The sequence below is a fragment of the Vidua chalybeata genome, chromosome 2 (genome assembly GCF_026979565.1).
Source record: "Vidua chalybeata isolate OUT-0048 chromosome 2, bVidCha1 merged haplotype, whole genome shotgun sequence".
Taxonomy (NCBI): Eukaryota; Metazoa; Chordata; class Aves; order Passeriformes; family Viduidae; genus Vidua; species Vidua chalybeata.
In genome coordinates, this window is record NC_071531.1 from 55,907,439 (window position 1) to 55,925,300 (window position 17,862).

Genomic DNA, 17,862 nt, shown 5'->3' on the forward strand with positions numbered 1-17,862 from the left:
GGCTTATAGTCTAGCCAATACTGACTGGAGACTATAAAATGAAAACACATAATTTTCTGCCACAGAGGACCTTTGAGTCCTTAGCCAGCAGCAAATCGTAGTTGCTGCTCTAATTCAGCAGGACACTCTTTCCATCAATCAAATGCTTACAATCTCTTCAAAAACACGACTTTCATTTTGTGCAGGAACAAGCTGCCCAATTCACCAGGGCTCCGCAATGCCAATGCAGCTGTTAATTCTCGATTTGCCTGCTGAGACTCACGCCGCAACATAGAATCTCAGAATGATTTGTGTTGGAAGCAAACTTAAAGATCATCTTAGTTCCAACACCCCATGGTCAAGAGCAGGGATGCCACCAGCTAGATCAGGTTGATCAAGGCTCCATCCAATCTGGCTTGAACACGTCCAGGGATAGGGCACCCGCAGGTTCCCTGGGCAACTTGTTCTAGTCCCTCACCACCCTCGGAGTAAAGAATTTCTTCCTTAACATCTCATTTAAATCTGTCCTCTTTTAGTTTAAAACTGGTCCCCCTGTCCGATGACTATCGGCCCATGTAAAAAGTCGCTGTCTGTCCGCTTTCCACAGACGAAGAACAAGCCGAGTTTATTTTATTTTATTCTTTAATATATTTTTCCCGCCTTAGTTTACAGACTTTCTACCTTCTTTCCCTGGTCCCAGCGCTGCCCGGGCGAGCACACACACTCCCAATATCCCTGCTCTCCGCCATGGCCACGCCGCTGGGCTCGGCACAGCGGCCGCTTCCCTCGCTGCCCACTTTGCTCCCTGCCCCCTGCCCGCGGCGCTGCCGCAGCCTCCGCGGACGCGCCCCCGCGTCTCGGCCGCCCGCCCCCCTCCCAGCCGAGCCCGCGACTGTTCCCCCGCTGGGGCCCTTCCCGCGGCGGAGGGGGAGTGTCCTGGGCGACGCGCACATCCCAGCCCAGCCCAGCCCAGCGCGGCGGCGGCGGCGGTAGCGGCGGGGGAATGGGCAGCCGCTGCGAGCAGAAGCGCCGGGCGGGCGGCGGAGCGGGCGGGCCGCCGGGGCGCAACCGGCGGCGGCAGCGGTGGCCGGGCATGGGACCCCCGGGCGGTCGCGGCTGCTCCAGCGCCCGCGGCAGCCTGCAGGTGAGGGCTGGGCGGCGGGAGGAGGGGACGCGCCGCGTCCGGCCGCCCGAGCCCGACCTCGCACGCAGCAGCGAAATTGGCAACAATTTGGCAAAAAAAGCACCAAAAAACAAACAAACAAGCCACACCGTGTATGCGTGGATATGTTTGTTGGGTCTTTTTCTTTCCAAAGATCAGGGCAGCCGCGAAAAGTTTATATTTGTTGCTGCTGCCGGCGCGGGTTGTGGCAGAGAGCCGCGGAAAAGCGAATGGGTGATTAGAAAGAGGGGAAGGACGAAAAATTTCCTCCGTGCAGACGATGCCTGAAGTTACTTTCGGGGAGCTCCTTTCCATCTGTGTGTAGCGGGCAACACGCTCGCCAGCACGGGCAACTTGCTCCGCGCAGCCCCTCCGCTGCGCGGCTCCTCTGCGCAGCTCGTGTTGTCCGCCGGCAGCAGAGGGACCCTGCGGGGTGGCGCAGGGGTGGCCGAGGACCCGTCACGGAGGGGCTGGAGCCACCTGCTCCGCGGCCACAGGAGGCAGGGACGCCCCTGGAGCGCGGCATCTCCGCCGGGACCCCCGCGGACTGCGTGGAGCGGGCCGCCTCCCCGTTGCAAGGCGGGACCCGTGAACATGCGGGAAAAACAGCTTTCGGGACGGGGCAGGGGGTAGGGGCAGCGAGGGACGCGTTCCTGATTTCTGCTGTAGAAGAGGAAGGGGGCGAGCAAATGTTTGGGGATGCGCAAGAGGATGTCCCGGTTTGGGATGCGCTTGTGGTTGGGAGGAAAGGTGCCGCTGGTGAGACAGGGGCGAGCATGGGGCGAGGGCAAGAGGGAAAATGGCACGTCGGGGCGCAAGTGCTGCTGGGGGGTGGGGGGAGGCAGGGTGCCCCCGGGCCATCCTGGCACTGCGTATTTGCTGTGGGGGATGCAGCTGGTGTTGCCTGGAGGGTACAGATGGTGATGCCCTGGAAGTAGCTGCTGTACTGGGAGGATGGTGGGGAGAGGGAGGATGGCTTCATGTTGCAGATGCAGCACTTGCTGTTCGAAATGGCAGTGGGAGAGGCAGTGGGCGGGGGGAAGCTCCAGCCCTTCCTCACACCCTTGTGCTTCTCTCTTCTCAGCACTTGCTCCTCTTCCTGCTCTTCGTTGGGCCTTTCAACTGCTTTGCCAGTTACAGCCGTGCCACTGAGCTCTTCTACAGCCTCAACGAGGGGCTGCCTGCTGGGGTGCTCATCGGCAGCCTGGCCCGTGACCTGCGGCTCCCAATGGCTGGTGGCCAGCATGCTGCATCTCTGCATCCCCCACTCTCCTTCACCCTGGCCTCCCATGGCTTGGGGGAGCAATATGTGCAGCTGGACAACTGCTCTGGAGAGCTGCATACCTCAGCGGTGGAGATAGACCGGGAAGCTCTATGTGTGGAAAGCAGCGGGGCCACCATCTTCGGGGGATCGACTGCCATCTCCTCTTCCTCCCCCTCACCAGACTCATGCCTACTGCTGCTGGATGTGCTGGTACTGCCACAGGAGTACTTTCGCCTGGTGAAGGTAAAAATTGCTATCCGTGATGTCAATGACAATGCACCCCGCTTCCCTGTGCCCCACATCTGTCTCTCGGTGCCTGAGAATGCACCTGTGAACACCCGTCTGGCTATCGAGCACCCCGCCTTTGACCCTGACATGGGCACCAATGGTGTCCAGACCTACCGCCTGCGAGACAACTATGGTGTCTTCACCCTGGATGTGGAGGAGAATGAGAACGGGGAGAGGACTCCCTACCTGATTATTATGGGGGCACTGGACAGGGAGACACAGGACGAGTATGTGACAGTCATCGTTGCTGAGGATGGGGGAACTCCTCCGCTCGTGGGCAGTGCCACCCTCACTATTGCCATCAGTGACATCAATGACAACTGCCCCCAGTTCAATGACTCGCAGCTCAATGTCACTCTTTATGGGAATTCCAGCCTAGGGACATATGTGGCTACTGTCCACGCAGTGGACATGGACCTTGGATCCAATGCCCAGATTGCTTACTCCTACAGCCAGAAGGTCCCCCAGCCATCCAGAGACTTGTTCCATCTGAATGAAAGCACAGGAGCCATCATACTCTCGACTAAAGTTGATGGGGACACTCCAAGGCTACACAAGCTGATCATACTGGGCAACGGTCCTGGCTGTATTCCTGCTGTGATTACAGTGCTGGTGACCATCATCAAAGTCATGATGAGGCCACCTGAAGTTGTTCCTCGTTTCATAGCTAATGAAGTGGAAGGGGTGGTCTACTTAAAGGAACTTGAGCCTATCAACACACCTATAGCATTTTTTACCATCAAAGACCCTGATGAAAAATACAAAGTCAGTTGCTATTTGGATGGTGATGGGCCTTTCAGACTTTCACCGTACAAGCCATACAACAATGAATACCTGTTGGAGACCATGAAGCCTTTGGACTTTGAGACACAGCAGCTGTATGAAATCTCTGTAGTTGCATGGAACTCGGAAGGATTTCATGTTAGGAAAGTTGTCAAAGTACAGGTGCTGGATGACAACGACAATTCACCAGTATTCTCTGAACAACTGATAGAATTGTCTATTGAGGAGAACAATGTTCCCAATGCTTTTTTGACCAAACTGCATGCTACTGATGCTGACAGTGGAGAAAGAGGGCAGGTGTCCTATTTCTTAGGTCCTGATGCCCCTTCCTATTTTGCTTTAGATAAAACCACAGGAGTTCTTACAGTTTGCACCCAACTGGACAGAGAAGAAAAAGAGAAATACAGATACACTGTCAAAGCAGTAGATTCTGGATTCCCTCCAAGAGAATCAATAGCAACTGTCACCATCACTGTATTGGATAAAAATGATAACAGTCCAAGATTTATTAATAAGGACTTCAGCTTTTTTGTGCCAGAAAACTTTCCAGGTTTTGGTGAAATTGGAGTTATAAGTGTGACAGATGCTGATGCAGGGCAAAATGGATGGGTTGCCCTTTCAGTTCTGAACGGAAGTGATATTTTTGTTATAGATACTGGAAAAGGAGTTTTGAGAGCTAAAGTCTCCCTGGACAGGGAGCAGCAAAGCTCCTACGTTCTGTGGATTGAAGCAGTTGATGGTGGTGATCCTGCCCTGTCTTCTACAGCAAAAATAACTATCCTTCTTCTGGACATAAATGACAACCCTCCTTTGGTCTTGTTTCCTCAGTCTAACATGTCCTACTTGTTAGTCCTTCCTTCTACCCTTCCTGGCTCTCCCATCACTGAGGTCTATGCTGTCGATAAGGACACTGGCATGAATGCAGTCATAGCTTACAGTATCATAGGAAGAAGAGGCCCTCGGCCCGAGTCATTTAGGATTGACCCCAAAACTGGTAATATCACCTTGGAAGAGTCACTGATGCAAAATGACTATGGCCTCTATCGACTGCTTGTAAAAGTTAGTGATCACGGCTACCCGGAACCTCTCCATTCCACTGTCATGGTGAACCTTTTTGTCAATGATACTGTCAGCAATGAAAGCTACATCGAAAGTTTGTTAAGGAAGGAGCCTGATATCAGTGTAGAAGAAAAGCAGCCACAAATATCCATAGAGCCCACACATAAAAAAATGGAGTCAGCATCCTGCATGCCTACCTTGGTAGCTCTTTCAATAATAAGCTTGGGTTCAATTGCTTTAGTAACAGGGATGGGAATTTACATTTGTCTAAGAAACGGGAAAAAGCATCACAGAGCAGATGAAAACTTGGAAGTACAAATCCCATTAAATGGAAGAATTAACCTGCACATGTTGGAGAAGAAACCAATGGAGATTTCTAACATTTGATGTTTCTTTGTGTATAAGTGCAACATTTGAAAAACCCTGGAGGACACTAAAACACTTAGCTGTAGGTTGTATTGACAAAGATTGCAATGAAGGACTGCTAATTTATAACTTAATGATATTATAATTGTAAATAGCTGTTTACAGTTTTTTAAATTCAATTTCCATGTACAGCTTTTTTATGAAACGTTAGTAGCTAACAGCTAGCACCCTGACTATAAAAACATGGACATCATTTCCAGCTTTCATAAATCAGTAAGATCAGTGAACATAAAAAGGGTGAAGGTAAGATGATTCTTTTAAACTCAAGTTTTAAAAGTCTTTTTAACCACGAGAGGGCATCAGATGCTCCTGAGCAGGGAACTGTTCGAGGTACTGTCCATGAGATAAACAGAATATATTTTAAATATATTGATTTTAATATAAAATACCTATTGGCATACAGACATTTAACCACTAAAAAAAAAAAAAAAAAAAAAAAGAAAAAAGAAATGTCTGTCCTGATGTATGTATAATAAAAAGAATAAATATGTTAAAATGCACTAGTAATGAAAACCAGAATGTTTATTACCTCACAAGTAAAGCTTATACAGTAGGGTAGAAGAGGCATTAACAAGAAGTGCAATTCCTATTGAGCAAGAATGCAAGATATTGTAATGAGAATCTGAACTGCTGTGACATATCATTCATTTTTTTTTCAGATTCCACTCTCATTATCATTTGCTCCAGCAATCTGCTGGTCATTTTTATGGAAAAAATATATTTAATATTTCCTAAAGCAAATAATGACAGAACCCCATCCTCATTCTCATAAACATGCCAGATGCAAGGAAGCAAGGGAATGGCTAAATCCTTAGTTGTCACAAAAGTGGTGGTATTTTTTTGTACTTTGAGCAATCTGTCAGTAGTACTCCATCAGCTGGGTTGTGCAGTAGATTTTTGTTATGTGTTACTTCTGAACCTGATCTGCCAGATGAAAACAAAAATCACTTCACATTCTAAGGAATTGTAGGACTTTTTTTTATTCTGACTCTTGCTCCTTTCTGGATTGGTATTTCATGTGAAAGATCTTGTTTCTGACTTTTGGTGACCATTCCTGGCTCCTTTTCATTGGCTTTGATTTTGGATTAGATCCAAAATCTAACTTGTAAGACTGGTGGCATATTTTCTTGATAATTTATTCTTTGCTGTATCCTCTGCAACAAAGCAGCAATTTTATCAGTGATGTATTACTTTCACTTCATTTTAAGAGCTGAGAACTATCTTTTGTATGATGATTGCATCAAATTTCTCTGTGTGAACAAGATAAATTAGTGTTATGCTTAAAAATTATTATTTTGATTTCTTGCATCATATGTCTGTAATGTACCAAAAGTGTTTATATGTCTGCAAATTAAAGCTATATATTTTCATAATAACTTATTCTCTCTCTCCTAGAATTTTAATTATAAAGCTAAATATTTTTTCAGTTATAAGAAATGCATTTTTCACAAGTTCTTAGGTGCTGGCTATCTTGTCTGACATGTCATAATACTTTCACAAATTAGTATATTTCAAAATCATTAATGACAGTTTATGCTGTGCTTCTTGAAATTAACAGTAAAGACAACTGTGTGTCGGCTGATTTAAGTGGTGAGGCAGCTCGTACCTGTTTTGAAAGTAGGGAATGCAATTTGAGGCAGTTTTTTATTTTTCTCTCCGTGACTGGCACATTGTTTTACCTTGAACCTACTGAAATGTTTGGGCTTCTAGTTATACTTAGTCAAAGTAACAGTATTAGCATGATATCCATAATTTTGAGATCCTGGCTATAGGAAAAATACTTTTTTTTTTTTTTCAGGTTAGAATATTTTCTGTTTGGGCATGATTTGATAGCTGTGTTTCATGAAATTTCATTCAGCTTGTCAGAGCTTTGTGGTCAATCACCTCTTTTCCTTTATTTTCATCTTGTCAAAATATAAAAATGGTATGTATCCCTGAAATGCATTTGGCACAAAAAGACTTTGTTTCTTATCTCTGAAGAAAAATTACATTATATCTTTGGACACAGCTTCAGTATTACAGATACTGTGTATTGCTGTGGTGATGAAGCTAGATCCTCTGCATTTTTCTCTTCAGTAAGGAGGCAAGGTAACTGAAAGACAGGATTCTTTTCATTGCTCTTCTCTTATTTTAATTAGCAGTCCAATATATTCTCAAGACAGTTTAAACAGGAGCAAACCCAAGACTTAAGAAATACAATAAAAAAATAATCCCAGTCCTTCAGTGTGTGTTCACTGGGCGGATAGTTTTATTCAGGTTTGACAAAGACATAGTCTTGACCCTGTTTGATTAAGCTTTGGTTAAACATGCTGTTCTTGTTGCTTTTTTTTTCCTGTTTGTTTGTTAAGATGAAGCATGTTCCTAATGCACAATAAAATGAAATATTACGAGCCTCTTAAAGCCAAAGTAGTGCTCGTGAAGCATTTCACTCATGATTTTCTACACATTTAAAGAAAAGAGGTTTAAAATTACACCTTCAGCCATACCAACACTTACTTGTGCAAAGGAATTTATGCTAAGACCTCATAGGGCACAGTTTTTGCCTTCTGTGAGTAGCCTTTCTTTGGGTAATGTCACTGAAAATGGCAAAATATGCAGTGAGCTGGGTTTTTTACTCCATATTTTGTCTTACTTAAAAAACATACAGCTATTAACACCAAGCATAATAGTTAAACCTGCAATGTTGAGCCTAACAATGATTTAAAAACAACAAAACAGGAGTCTTACATTCATAGAACCTGGGAATTTCTTCCTAAAAAAATGCTCTTTCTCAGCTGTAAAATTCTTGATACTGGCTGTATAGCAAACATTTCTGTGATGTTTCTGTTTCCAAAGTATCCCTTACTGAAATTCCTTTCACATGAAAACACATTTTTAATGAGTATAACTGAGGTAAAATAGATTCAGATATAAAAGACCTATTTTATTACCACCTTGTGCAGTGCATTTGCCAAAATATATGCAAATCTTGTTGACACTGGTAGTTTAGCTGGCACAAAAATAAATGTCTCATTCATTTACAGCATCTACTGATCAATCTTAAATGGGTGCCCATTGTACATTTTTATAAAAAATGAGATTGTCTTAAGTTTTGTATTGCCAAAGTCTCCTGAACTTGCTATGCAAACAGTTTTTCATTTGAATTAACAAATTAAATAATGAAAGACGAGAAATGGGCAGTGAGCCCAGTTGCAGTGGACAGAGAAAATCAGTCTTCTCTTTCTCCTTCATTTTATTCTTTTTAAAAGAACTCTTTGAAGTTACCATTTTGATGCAAAACTAACTGAACACCTGGCTGAATATCAATAAAGGATGAGATCTAAAAGTGTGGAAAGAGAATTAGAGCTATTTGCTTTTTCTTGTGTCAAAACTCAGAAAACACTTAATCTTATGGTCATTTACTCCCATTTTCAGTATCAGGGTTCAAACATGTAACTGTGCCATAGTCTACTGACACGAATGTAAAAAGCTGCCACTCTCTTAGCAGGACATCCAAGGAGAGGTGCAGTATGAGCAAAACTTAGCCTCCCTGACAGCAATGACAAATCTTTGATTACTGGCTGGGGTTTCATGGCAAATTTTCTGCCCCTAACTGCTGCTTTGGGAAGATTGCATTAAAGTACTCAAACACATGAATTTGATGTTTATGCTTTTGATTTTATGCTTTATTTTAATAGTGTGGGAAATATTTTTAGGAAACTTTGAAAGATAGTTACAACATGTCATAATTTACAGTTTTTTGAGTTAAAACATGCAAAAGTACTTGTGCAGGCAGCATTGCAATTTCCTTTTCACTCTCTATACCAGACTGAAACAGAAGATGGGATAAAAATGTCATCTCCATTCTGAGATGGTGAGATTCCAGGATTTCAGCTCACAAACAAATAAAAAGTTATACAGCTCTGTTTTTCGCATTATGGATGAAAAAAATACTTTTATTCTTATGCCACAGATTGGTAACTTGCATAATCTTTCTGATATGTTCTATCTGAATGTTTCAGTGATTTCTGCTGTATTTGCATTTTAGTTTCCTTACAGAGTGAATTTTAAAGTCCAAATTTCAACTCTTAAGTTTTTTCTGATGAGAGTACTTTGAACAGCTGCTTAAAAAATACTGTTTTGAATGAAGAAACATTGAATCATTTATAATGCATTCAGTCATTTATTCCACTGTTTGTAAAAACAAATACAGGCTTATGGGTTGAAGTTGCAGGCTTTCATGTTGCTAGCTAACCCTTCTGGTAACACTTAACTGAAATACATTTTAAGGAATTATTTCAACTGTTCAAGTCAAGAGTATAGGCTACCCCAGACCAAGTCCCGCAGGGTAAACCTCAGTTAGCTGGTCAACGGGTGCCTGGATAGCGTAATCAAAATCCCCACCAGGAAGACAGAAGGACTCTTTGAGCTGCTGGAATCCAAGTGGGTTTGTTCAGGATTGATCGAAGGAGTAGGGAGGCAGAAATAGGAGCAGGGAGACAACCACACTTAGGAGAGGCAGACTCTGAGAGCCCTGGGGAAGGAGAGGCCAGAGTATATAACTGGGGAGGGAAGGAGTAACTAGAGTACAAATGATCCAATGGGAAGAGGGTGTAAGGGATGGGGTAACATAAACTGGGCCAATGAAGGAAAAGGGAAGGAGTGGTTTACAGAGGGAACCATTAGAAACAACGAGAACGGGGAACTTTCCAGAACTTGGGGAGATGACAACCATAAACTGAAAGGTGATGGGCATGTGCTCATTTGCACTGGGGGGCAGAGGACTCTGGGGAAATGCCTTATGCTAAATGACTGTAGTTTCCCATGGCATTCCCACACTGTCCTCCCCATGGGCACATCCCACACAAGAGGACTCACATTTTAAGCATCAAATTGGAAGTTTATCTATTCCCAGCAGCCCTGGCAGCACTGATTTAATGTAGTGTACTAAGTATTTTGTGCTGTTTTCCATCTTCAAAGTTTGGGTGAAGTATTCATCCTCAGAGCAAGCCAGTGAGATGAGAACTCATCTCTTTGTGCATAACAGAACTTGATTTCTCTGTCTGTGTGCCAGCATCTAATGCTATCTGAGATGCCTTAAGATATCCCCCTGGTGTCAAGATGTTCCTCGGGAGGACTGCAGGCTTTCTCTCAATGAGCTATCATATATTCCAGCTCAGTGCAGATGTTTTGGCTGTTTTAGAAGGTGTTCAGTAAATGCTAATGTGTGTTGAATTGAGTGTGATGTGATTCATCTCCATATTTACACATCTATGTTGGCATGTCCACTGAGCTCAGAATCTGAGCTTCCATTATAATCTGTGAGTTTCATCAGCACAGGCAATAGAACTAGAGAGTGCTTCAGTTTGTACTAAAGTGGGAATTCAGGCAAGGTTTAGCTGCTCTGAAAATTAGTATCAAGTGCTATCTGGATTGCCCTTGAGCGTCTCAAGATTCTGCACAGTGCTGTCAGGGAGTCTTGTGCCTTTCTAGAGTAGTAGCTAGGTGCCAGGAGAGCAAAGTAGCTAAGATGACATGAGAAAACTATGGATAGGCTTGCATATCCCACATATGGTGGCGACACAGTGAGTGTATCACCCTTTCAGCTCCACTGAACAGAGCTTGACAGACTATAACAGGAACATAAAACATAAATCAGAGATATCTGATATTTAGTATCAGAGCCAAAAAGTGGATCTGCAAGCCTAAAATGTAACCACTATCATAACTGACTTATAACCTCTGAAACCTAAATTCATCCCATGTAGTATTCCAAGCAAGTCACTCCTACCGGACACTGTAAAAGGTGTACCTTTGATTTATATGATGGCAGAGCACTCAGTAAGAAAATTTTGTTATTTTTCAAATGTTTTCAGTTGTGTATTTGGAGCTGATGCTAACAGGAACTCTCTTTAGCCTTCTTTTGCAAACTGAGATACTGTTTTTAATATAAAGACTCAAATGTTAAAATCCTCCATGGCTGAAGAGACACAATTATGCTTTGTCTACTAGAGGAGCATTCCATGGAAATGGAGATATGGCCGTGAAAACCTGAATGGCCTTGAATCACTTTCAAAACTTTTCTTTAAACAATCAGTGACAGTTGAGGGGTGTGAAAACCAGGGAAAACACAGTTCTGTGCTTTTTCCTCCTTGATGATCAGACTTGGATATGCACACAGACACACAAAAAATTGAAAATGTTACCTTAGATATTTTGCAGACTTAATAATATCCTCAATGTTCAGAATTATTTCAAAACTATTACCTTTATTTGTGCTGTAATTGTATGAAAATTACAACCTCAAGACATTTATGGGATAAAGGTTGGTCATCCTCTGTCTAAGGCTCTATTTTCTAAGGAATGTATTTATGAAGGGTCTGGCTGACAGGGTACAAAGCAGAACTGCTTCTCAGGATGTGTTCAGGACAGATGGAAATAGAAAAGAACCAAAGACAGCAAGAATGAATAAATGCAGTCAAAATGAAAGGGTCCTTTTCTAAGATGGCACATGAGAAACAAAAATAAGTGGTCAGGAACAATAAAATTTTTTTTTCTGGATGTACTGGATTTACTGTGTATCATCAGCAGCGTTAAGCATTCCCTTTCAGCAATTGCTCATCCTTTTTCTTAACCTCTAAGGATGAGAGCTTGTTGCAGAGCTTTAGGACCTCCTGACACAATCTACTAATACAAATATATTAAAAATTGATTCACATTGTCAGCAGGTCACAATTGTATAGAGAAATCAAGACTTTGAGTAGAATATTTTTAAAGTGTCTCTTTTATTACGATAACAGCATTCCCTTTTCCTGGTGCTTTTCTGTAGGGTTATTATATTGGGTGCATTCATTTTTGCTAACTCAGGACTAAACTGTATTATAACAAATATTTACATCATCTCAGCCAATATAGAAGCTGATACTGTGACATAATTTTTCCTGTGAATGCTGTTAAAGTAATGAGAACTTTTTTTGCAACAATACACAGATAGCAGATGTGCTTCTGTCCTCACTTTCCTAAAGTGCATAATGACAGGGTAACCTTCTTCCTTATGAATAGAATAAACATTTCATTACAATAGGACAAGAGGGTTCTGATATAACCCTGTGTTAATACGGAGTACATCCTGCAGATGTTTTCTCAAATGGTTCTCTTGCATATCTCTGTAGAAGTTGTAGAAGTCATCTGCTCATTTTGAGAGTGCCTTATTTTTTAGTTATAAGTCATAAGAGAAAAACAAAGGCCACACAATTATACTGATGTTCTCTTTTATTTGTTTCTGTTTACCTAGGTAAGTTTAGCTGGACTAAAAACACAAGGATGCTTGTCTTTAACTGGATTTTCTTTGAATTTGAATTTTGAAACATCATATATAAAGTTAGGCACCTAAAACATAGATATGCAAATATCTGAGAAATCAGTAAAGGAAGGAAGCATGCAGAAAAAAAGAAATGTTTTGGAGTAACATTCAATCTTGAAAGTTCAACATAAAGTAATTAATGTATTAATCTCCTCAAGGATATTTTTCAGTTTTCTGCGACACAATGAAAACAACTCAGTCCCTTCAGCTGTATGTACATGGGGCACACCCTCAGAGTCTTTGCTGCAGTCCTTTCAGGAGGTATCTTCATCTCTCACTAAGGTAAATACAGTTTAAAAGTGTTCAAGTATTCATATTAAACTATAGTTTAATATGGAAAAAATCAAACCAATTGATACTGTCCATCCCCATTACAACTACTTTGAAGGCATCAAAAATTAAATATTTCAGGGTCACAATATTTGTATTCGTTGTAAGTTCCATTTGCTATTGTCTTTGATATTGATTATCAACATCTATCCACTAGTAATTTTATTTGAATGAATGTATTTGACAAATAGTTTAATCAACAATATTTTTTCTCACTTACAAAATATTGAAAGAAAATCCACAAAGTTTTTCCCCCTATTTTATCTTCTGGTATAAAAATTACATTATTAAAAAGCAATACCTCTTTTGTGTTATTATCAACTATGATATGGAATTGTAAGGCCATTACAGAGCATTCAAAGATTTTTCTCTTAATATTTTTTTCAGAGCCTGGTAGTATTTTGTCATTTTCCAAATAAGCTTTTAGACTTTGGCTTGTAATATAATGAAATTAAAAACGCTAAAGGCTGGGATTTCAGTATTAACAGCATCCAGAAATTCCAAGTCATGAATGATTCCCAACACAATTCATTAAATCCAAACTTAATAAATCTGTATAGGCAATTTGGAAGTACACACATCTCAGATTGCTTCTCTAATCAAGGCAACTCTACAAGTCTCTTGTTGCAATGTGGGTGGCTTATGACATATCTCTGCTCTTAGTGCACAGTAGAAAGACATTACAGCAGAGCCCTCTCAAAGGCACCTCACTTAAATATCTGAAATTAAACAGTCAATCTAGATTATGTAGTAGAACAAGAGAGAACCAAGTGTCGTATTTCTCTCTCCCAGTTACAGGGGATGGGAAACACTCCTAAAGTGGTGCCACATATAAAATCTCTATGCTGAGACAACTTCCTTTTCCAAGTATGGAAGTTTTTGTGTCAGTGTTTACTTGGCTTTTTATTTAATCTTTGTAGACGTGGAAGTAAATTTCTTTGAAGTGATAGGGACAGCTGCATTTGATGCAACTGGCAGGTTTTTGCCATGTCATTTTTAAAAAAAAATGAAAACCCACAAATCATAAAAATAATGAAATATAGCAGGCATAGATGCAAGGAGGAAAGGAGTCTTTTTCCTACTCTGTCTTCTCAAGTCTGCAGATGATAGATGGCAGTGTGCTGAGTATGCAGTTCTTCAATGGACGTTGTACATGTGATAAGAAATACTGTGTGGGAATTACAAAACCAGTATGTGTAAATCTGCTCAAGGGGAGTAAAAAACCCCATCCTTCTAGCCTAATAAAGATGCACAGATTACTGGTAAGATTTTGAGCTGTTGCATGGGTCAAATAGAGCACAACAGTTTATATATCATTGCCTCTTCAATGTGTATCAAAAAGCAACAGACAAAACTATTTTTGAACCATTTTACTTTTATAGCAAAACAGTGTTTAGAAATAATTTATTTGAGTTCAGGCTACTTTTGAATTGAGTGTTTTGCAAGGTGATCTGGGTGAAAAATCCAGTATGTGATTGATATGTGAAACTGGTCTGCAAAAGACATGAAATTTTTACAGATTCTTTTGAGATAACGATTAACAATAAGCTACTGTAAAATTGAAAATTTTTTACACTGTTATGGGGATTTCGTCACTTTCCATCAACTTTCATGATCTAAAAATTTTTAAAAATGGGAATAGTAAACAATTCAAAACTATCTGAAATTTATTAAAGACCATGAAAGGAAGGGCCCTTTCAAGCAGTTCCACTAAGGGTCAAACTGAAATTACTTTTTAGATATAATAATATGCATTAGGCCATACTTCATTGAAATTTGGATACATAAGTACTCTACAGATATTTTAATGGAGCTGTCAATAATTTTTATTGAGCCAGATACACCTCCCCCCCTCCTCCTCTCCTTCCCCCCTCAAAAAAAAAGAGGAAAAAAGAAAACATTTAAAAGAATACCAAGAAATTAGATCTACCCAGGAGCAATGAAAAAAGCTGCTGCAGTAGTCAAAAAAAAAAAAAAAAAAGAGGAAAAAGTATCAGCAGAAATTAATATAGAGAAGGTACCAAAACCTATCAGAGAAACAATTGTGGGTGAAATGGAACACAAAAATGAAAAATTTAAGTTTTTAAGAATTCATATGTAAGTAAAAGAGAAAAAAGTCCAAACATTATACAACCAGATGTGCATGAATTTGTTCCTTTTACTTTGGTTTATAGAACTCCTGCCTGTGACTCTGAGTGAATATCACCTCAGTTCCAAGTGTTCTATATATTGATTCATTAATATGTTCACCCTCCTTTGATTTCACAAAAAGGTTTTTTTCTTTGATATATAGTGGTGCAATTGCTTCTCATTTCTTAATGACAGGATTGTGACCTTTTGCCAGCAACAAACAGAGGGGAAGATTGAAGATAAATATGTGTTGAGTGAAACATCTGGCAAATGTTTAAGAGCTGAAGATCCCAGGAGAAGAGAAGGTAACATATGGGAGATTTAACACAGGTAGATGTGAGGCATATAACTAGAATAAAATAAAGATGCTGCTGGAAGAATTCAATTAATTATTATTAATATTGGAAAATTAATAAAATTGCAGTAGACCATGAAATGAAAACAAACCAACAAAATTATGGTAGAAAATTCCTGGGTCCAGCAAGATGCATTTTGCTTTGAAAATACAACTAATAAATAGTAAGTTTGGACACCCAACTATTAGTTCAAACTTGGTAACTTCAATTTAGCTCAAATTTGTAAAACAAATTTGTCTGAAAAGTAGTTTTTAAGGCACAGATACAAAAAAAAACTTCTGGAGGACAAACTGGTTCTCCTTTCCACCTAAGAGCACAGATATACTCCAGGGTACTCTTGTCTTGCCCTTTTTAATAATGAGTCTCAATTTCATCTGCAGTCTTTGAACATAGTCTCTCTATCAGGGATTTGAACCACTGCTTTTCCATAAAAGAATACTTTAGCTATTGAAGTGTATTGAAGTGGTGAGAGAAATCCTCATTCATCTGGAAATGAGTGGGAAAAAAATTATATTCTTTATTTCATAAGGATTAGACTTTATTTTCCGTACCAAACAGAATACTGAACAACAGACACCAGAGTTGAACCTTTTTTCCTAGATTCATTGGCAGTTAATTTGTTTAAATTACAGAATAACTAGAACAATACAGATGTTATACCAATATTTAGAAAGGTTAGATGTAGTTTACAAGTAAAATAATACATAAAACTTAGGTAAAATAAAGAAAAAGCTGTTGTGCAACTAACATGATAGTGAACTGGGGCCTCTAGTATAAGGACATGGACCTATTAGAGTGAGTCCAGAGAACCACTAAGTTGATCACAGGGCTGGAGCACCTCTCCTGTGATGGCAGGCTGAGAGAGCTGAAGTTGTTCAGCCTGGAGAAGAGGAGCCTTTGGGGAGACATAAGACCACCTTTCAGTACCTTAATGGGCCTACAAGAGAGGTGGGACATTTTACAATGAAATGAAGTGATAGGACAAGAAGGAATGGCTTTAACCAGAAAGAGGGTAGGATTAGATTCAAAATTAGGAAGAAATTCTTCACTGTGAGGCTGGTGAGGTACTGGAACAGGCTGCCCAACGAAGTTGTGGATTCTCCATCCCCGGAAGTATTCAAGGCCAGGTGGAATGGGGCTTTAGCAGGGTGGTCTAGTGACAGGCATCCCTGCCTGTTTTACAGGGCATTGGAACTAGACAATCTTTAGGGTCCTTTGCAACCCAAACCATTCTAAGATTCTGTGAATTAAAAGATAAGAATATATAGCAATCAAACAAGGTAGAAATGATCCTGTGCAAAGATCATCTTTTCAACACAGTGAACCTGAATTTACTCTTTGATTAAATTATAAGTTTTGTGAAGTCAAGGTGTAACAGTCAAACTAGTATAAGATATTTGACTTCTAAATAAATTACGTACTTCAAAAGTTAGCATTATGTGATTTCAATAAAACAAGTTTAGCAAGTTCTAAAGTTAATGCAGTTACTACCCCTTAATGACAGATGTCAGTCAAAAAGTCTTTAGTGGGAAAATGTCCTTTAATTTTAGGTTTTATGGGCAGATTCTGTGGAAATATATTTTAATTATATATTCCTTAATAAAACTTGAATGAATAAACAAGTCCACTTATACTCCAAAAAAATGCCACAAAGATGTGAAATAGAAAAAGTAAAAGAAAGAAAAAAGCCTTAGGTCTTGGGGTTTTTTTCCTGTTCTTGTTCTACAAACAGAAAAGTAAAAACAGAAATAGAGAAATAATATTATTCTCTAGTCAGAACAGTGCTGAAACGTTGCTTTTTTTTTTTTTTTTTGTTATATTTTAAAAGGTCATTTTAAAATGGGGGATATGTAGGTAAGTCACAAATTTATTTAGAAATTAAGATAACATTAATTAATTTGAGAGACTGGAGAGTTAGTTTATTTTATTTTTCTTAGAGGAAATAATGGATTGATTCCATTGAAAACAAGTTCTAAACACAATACAGTTTCTATTGTAGAAAAAATAAAGGAGTAAAAGTAGGCATTTGGTATCTCTAGATCAAAGCTGAATGACATTCTGAAATGTAACCTGAAAGAGTCAGGCACAATTAACTGATATTAAAAAATATGTATTGTATTAAATATTGTGTGTTAGTAACTTCTGATGAACAAGGGGCAGACTTGATGTAGTGATGTGGTGCTGGATGTTTTGAAACTATGATACAGATTGATTTTATATTACCTTGATTCACCTCTTTTCCTCTCTTCCCCTCCCCATGTTAGTGGAATGGTTAGATGAACAAACTCATCTGTTAATGTATCTGAAATCAAATACAAGTGATATTTTTAAAGAATTTCAAAGACAACCACTGTATTACACAGTGTCTGATATGAACTTTGAGCTGTAGCAATCACAATAAAACCTATGATTGTCTAGACTACAGGGTCAGGTTTTAAAAAGTGAGTACTCTTTCTTCACATATTCACTCATTGATATGACTACTAGTTAACAATCCTCTATCACTGTAATTATTGAATACTTAGAGTAAAAAAGTAGGCAGTGAGGAAAAAAAGGTCAGTCACTGAGAATACTTCTTGGGATAGGATAAAAAAATAGTGAAGGACACGGTTTGTCGTACGTGTGTAAAATGACCTTTCCCCATAATCATTCTCCTTATGTAGAACTACTTCTAGAGAAGTAAACTGAATACAAATGTGTCAATATAATTTTGCACATTATTGAAATTTTCAATTTATTTATT

General features: G+C 39.9%; 1 protein-coding gene across 1 annotated transcript; it reads left to right on the plus strand.

Annotated features, from left to right (window-relative positions):
- The first annotated feature begins 1,039 nt into the window (after positions 1-1,039).
- Positions 1,040-6,334, plus strand: PCDH20 (protocadherin 20). Its single transcript, XM_053936647.1, has 2 exons — positions 1,040-1,123; positions 2,226-6,334. The coding sequence occupies exons 1-2, from the start codon at positions 1,073-1,075 to the stop codon at positions 4,920-4,922; spliced, it is 2,748 nt and encodes a 915-aa protein (XP_053792622.1). The 5' UTR covers positions 1,040-1,072; the 3' UTR covers positions 4,923-6,334.
- The last annotated feature ends 11,528 nt before the right edge of the window (positions 6,335-17,862 follow it).

Coding starts and splice junctions, on each gene's coding strand:
- PCDH20 (XM_053936647.1), top strand. CDS start 1,073: ATGGGACCCCCGGGCGGTCGCGGCTGCTCCAGCGCCCGCGGCAGCCTG. Junction 1,124..2,225: donor GCGCCCGCGGCAGCCTGCAG/GTGAGGGCTGGG, acceptor CTCTCTTCTCAG/CACTTGCTCCTCTTCCTGCT.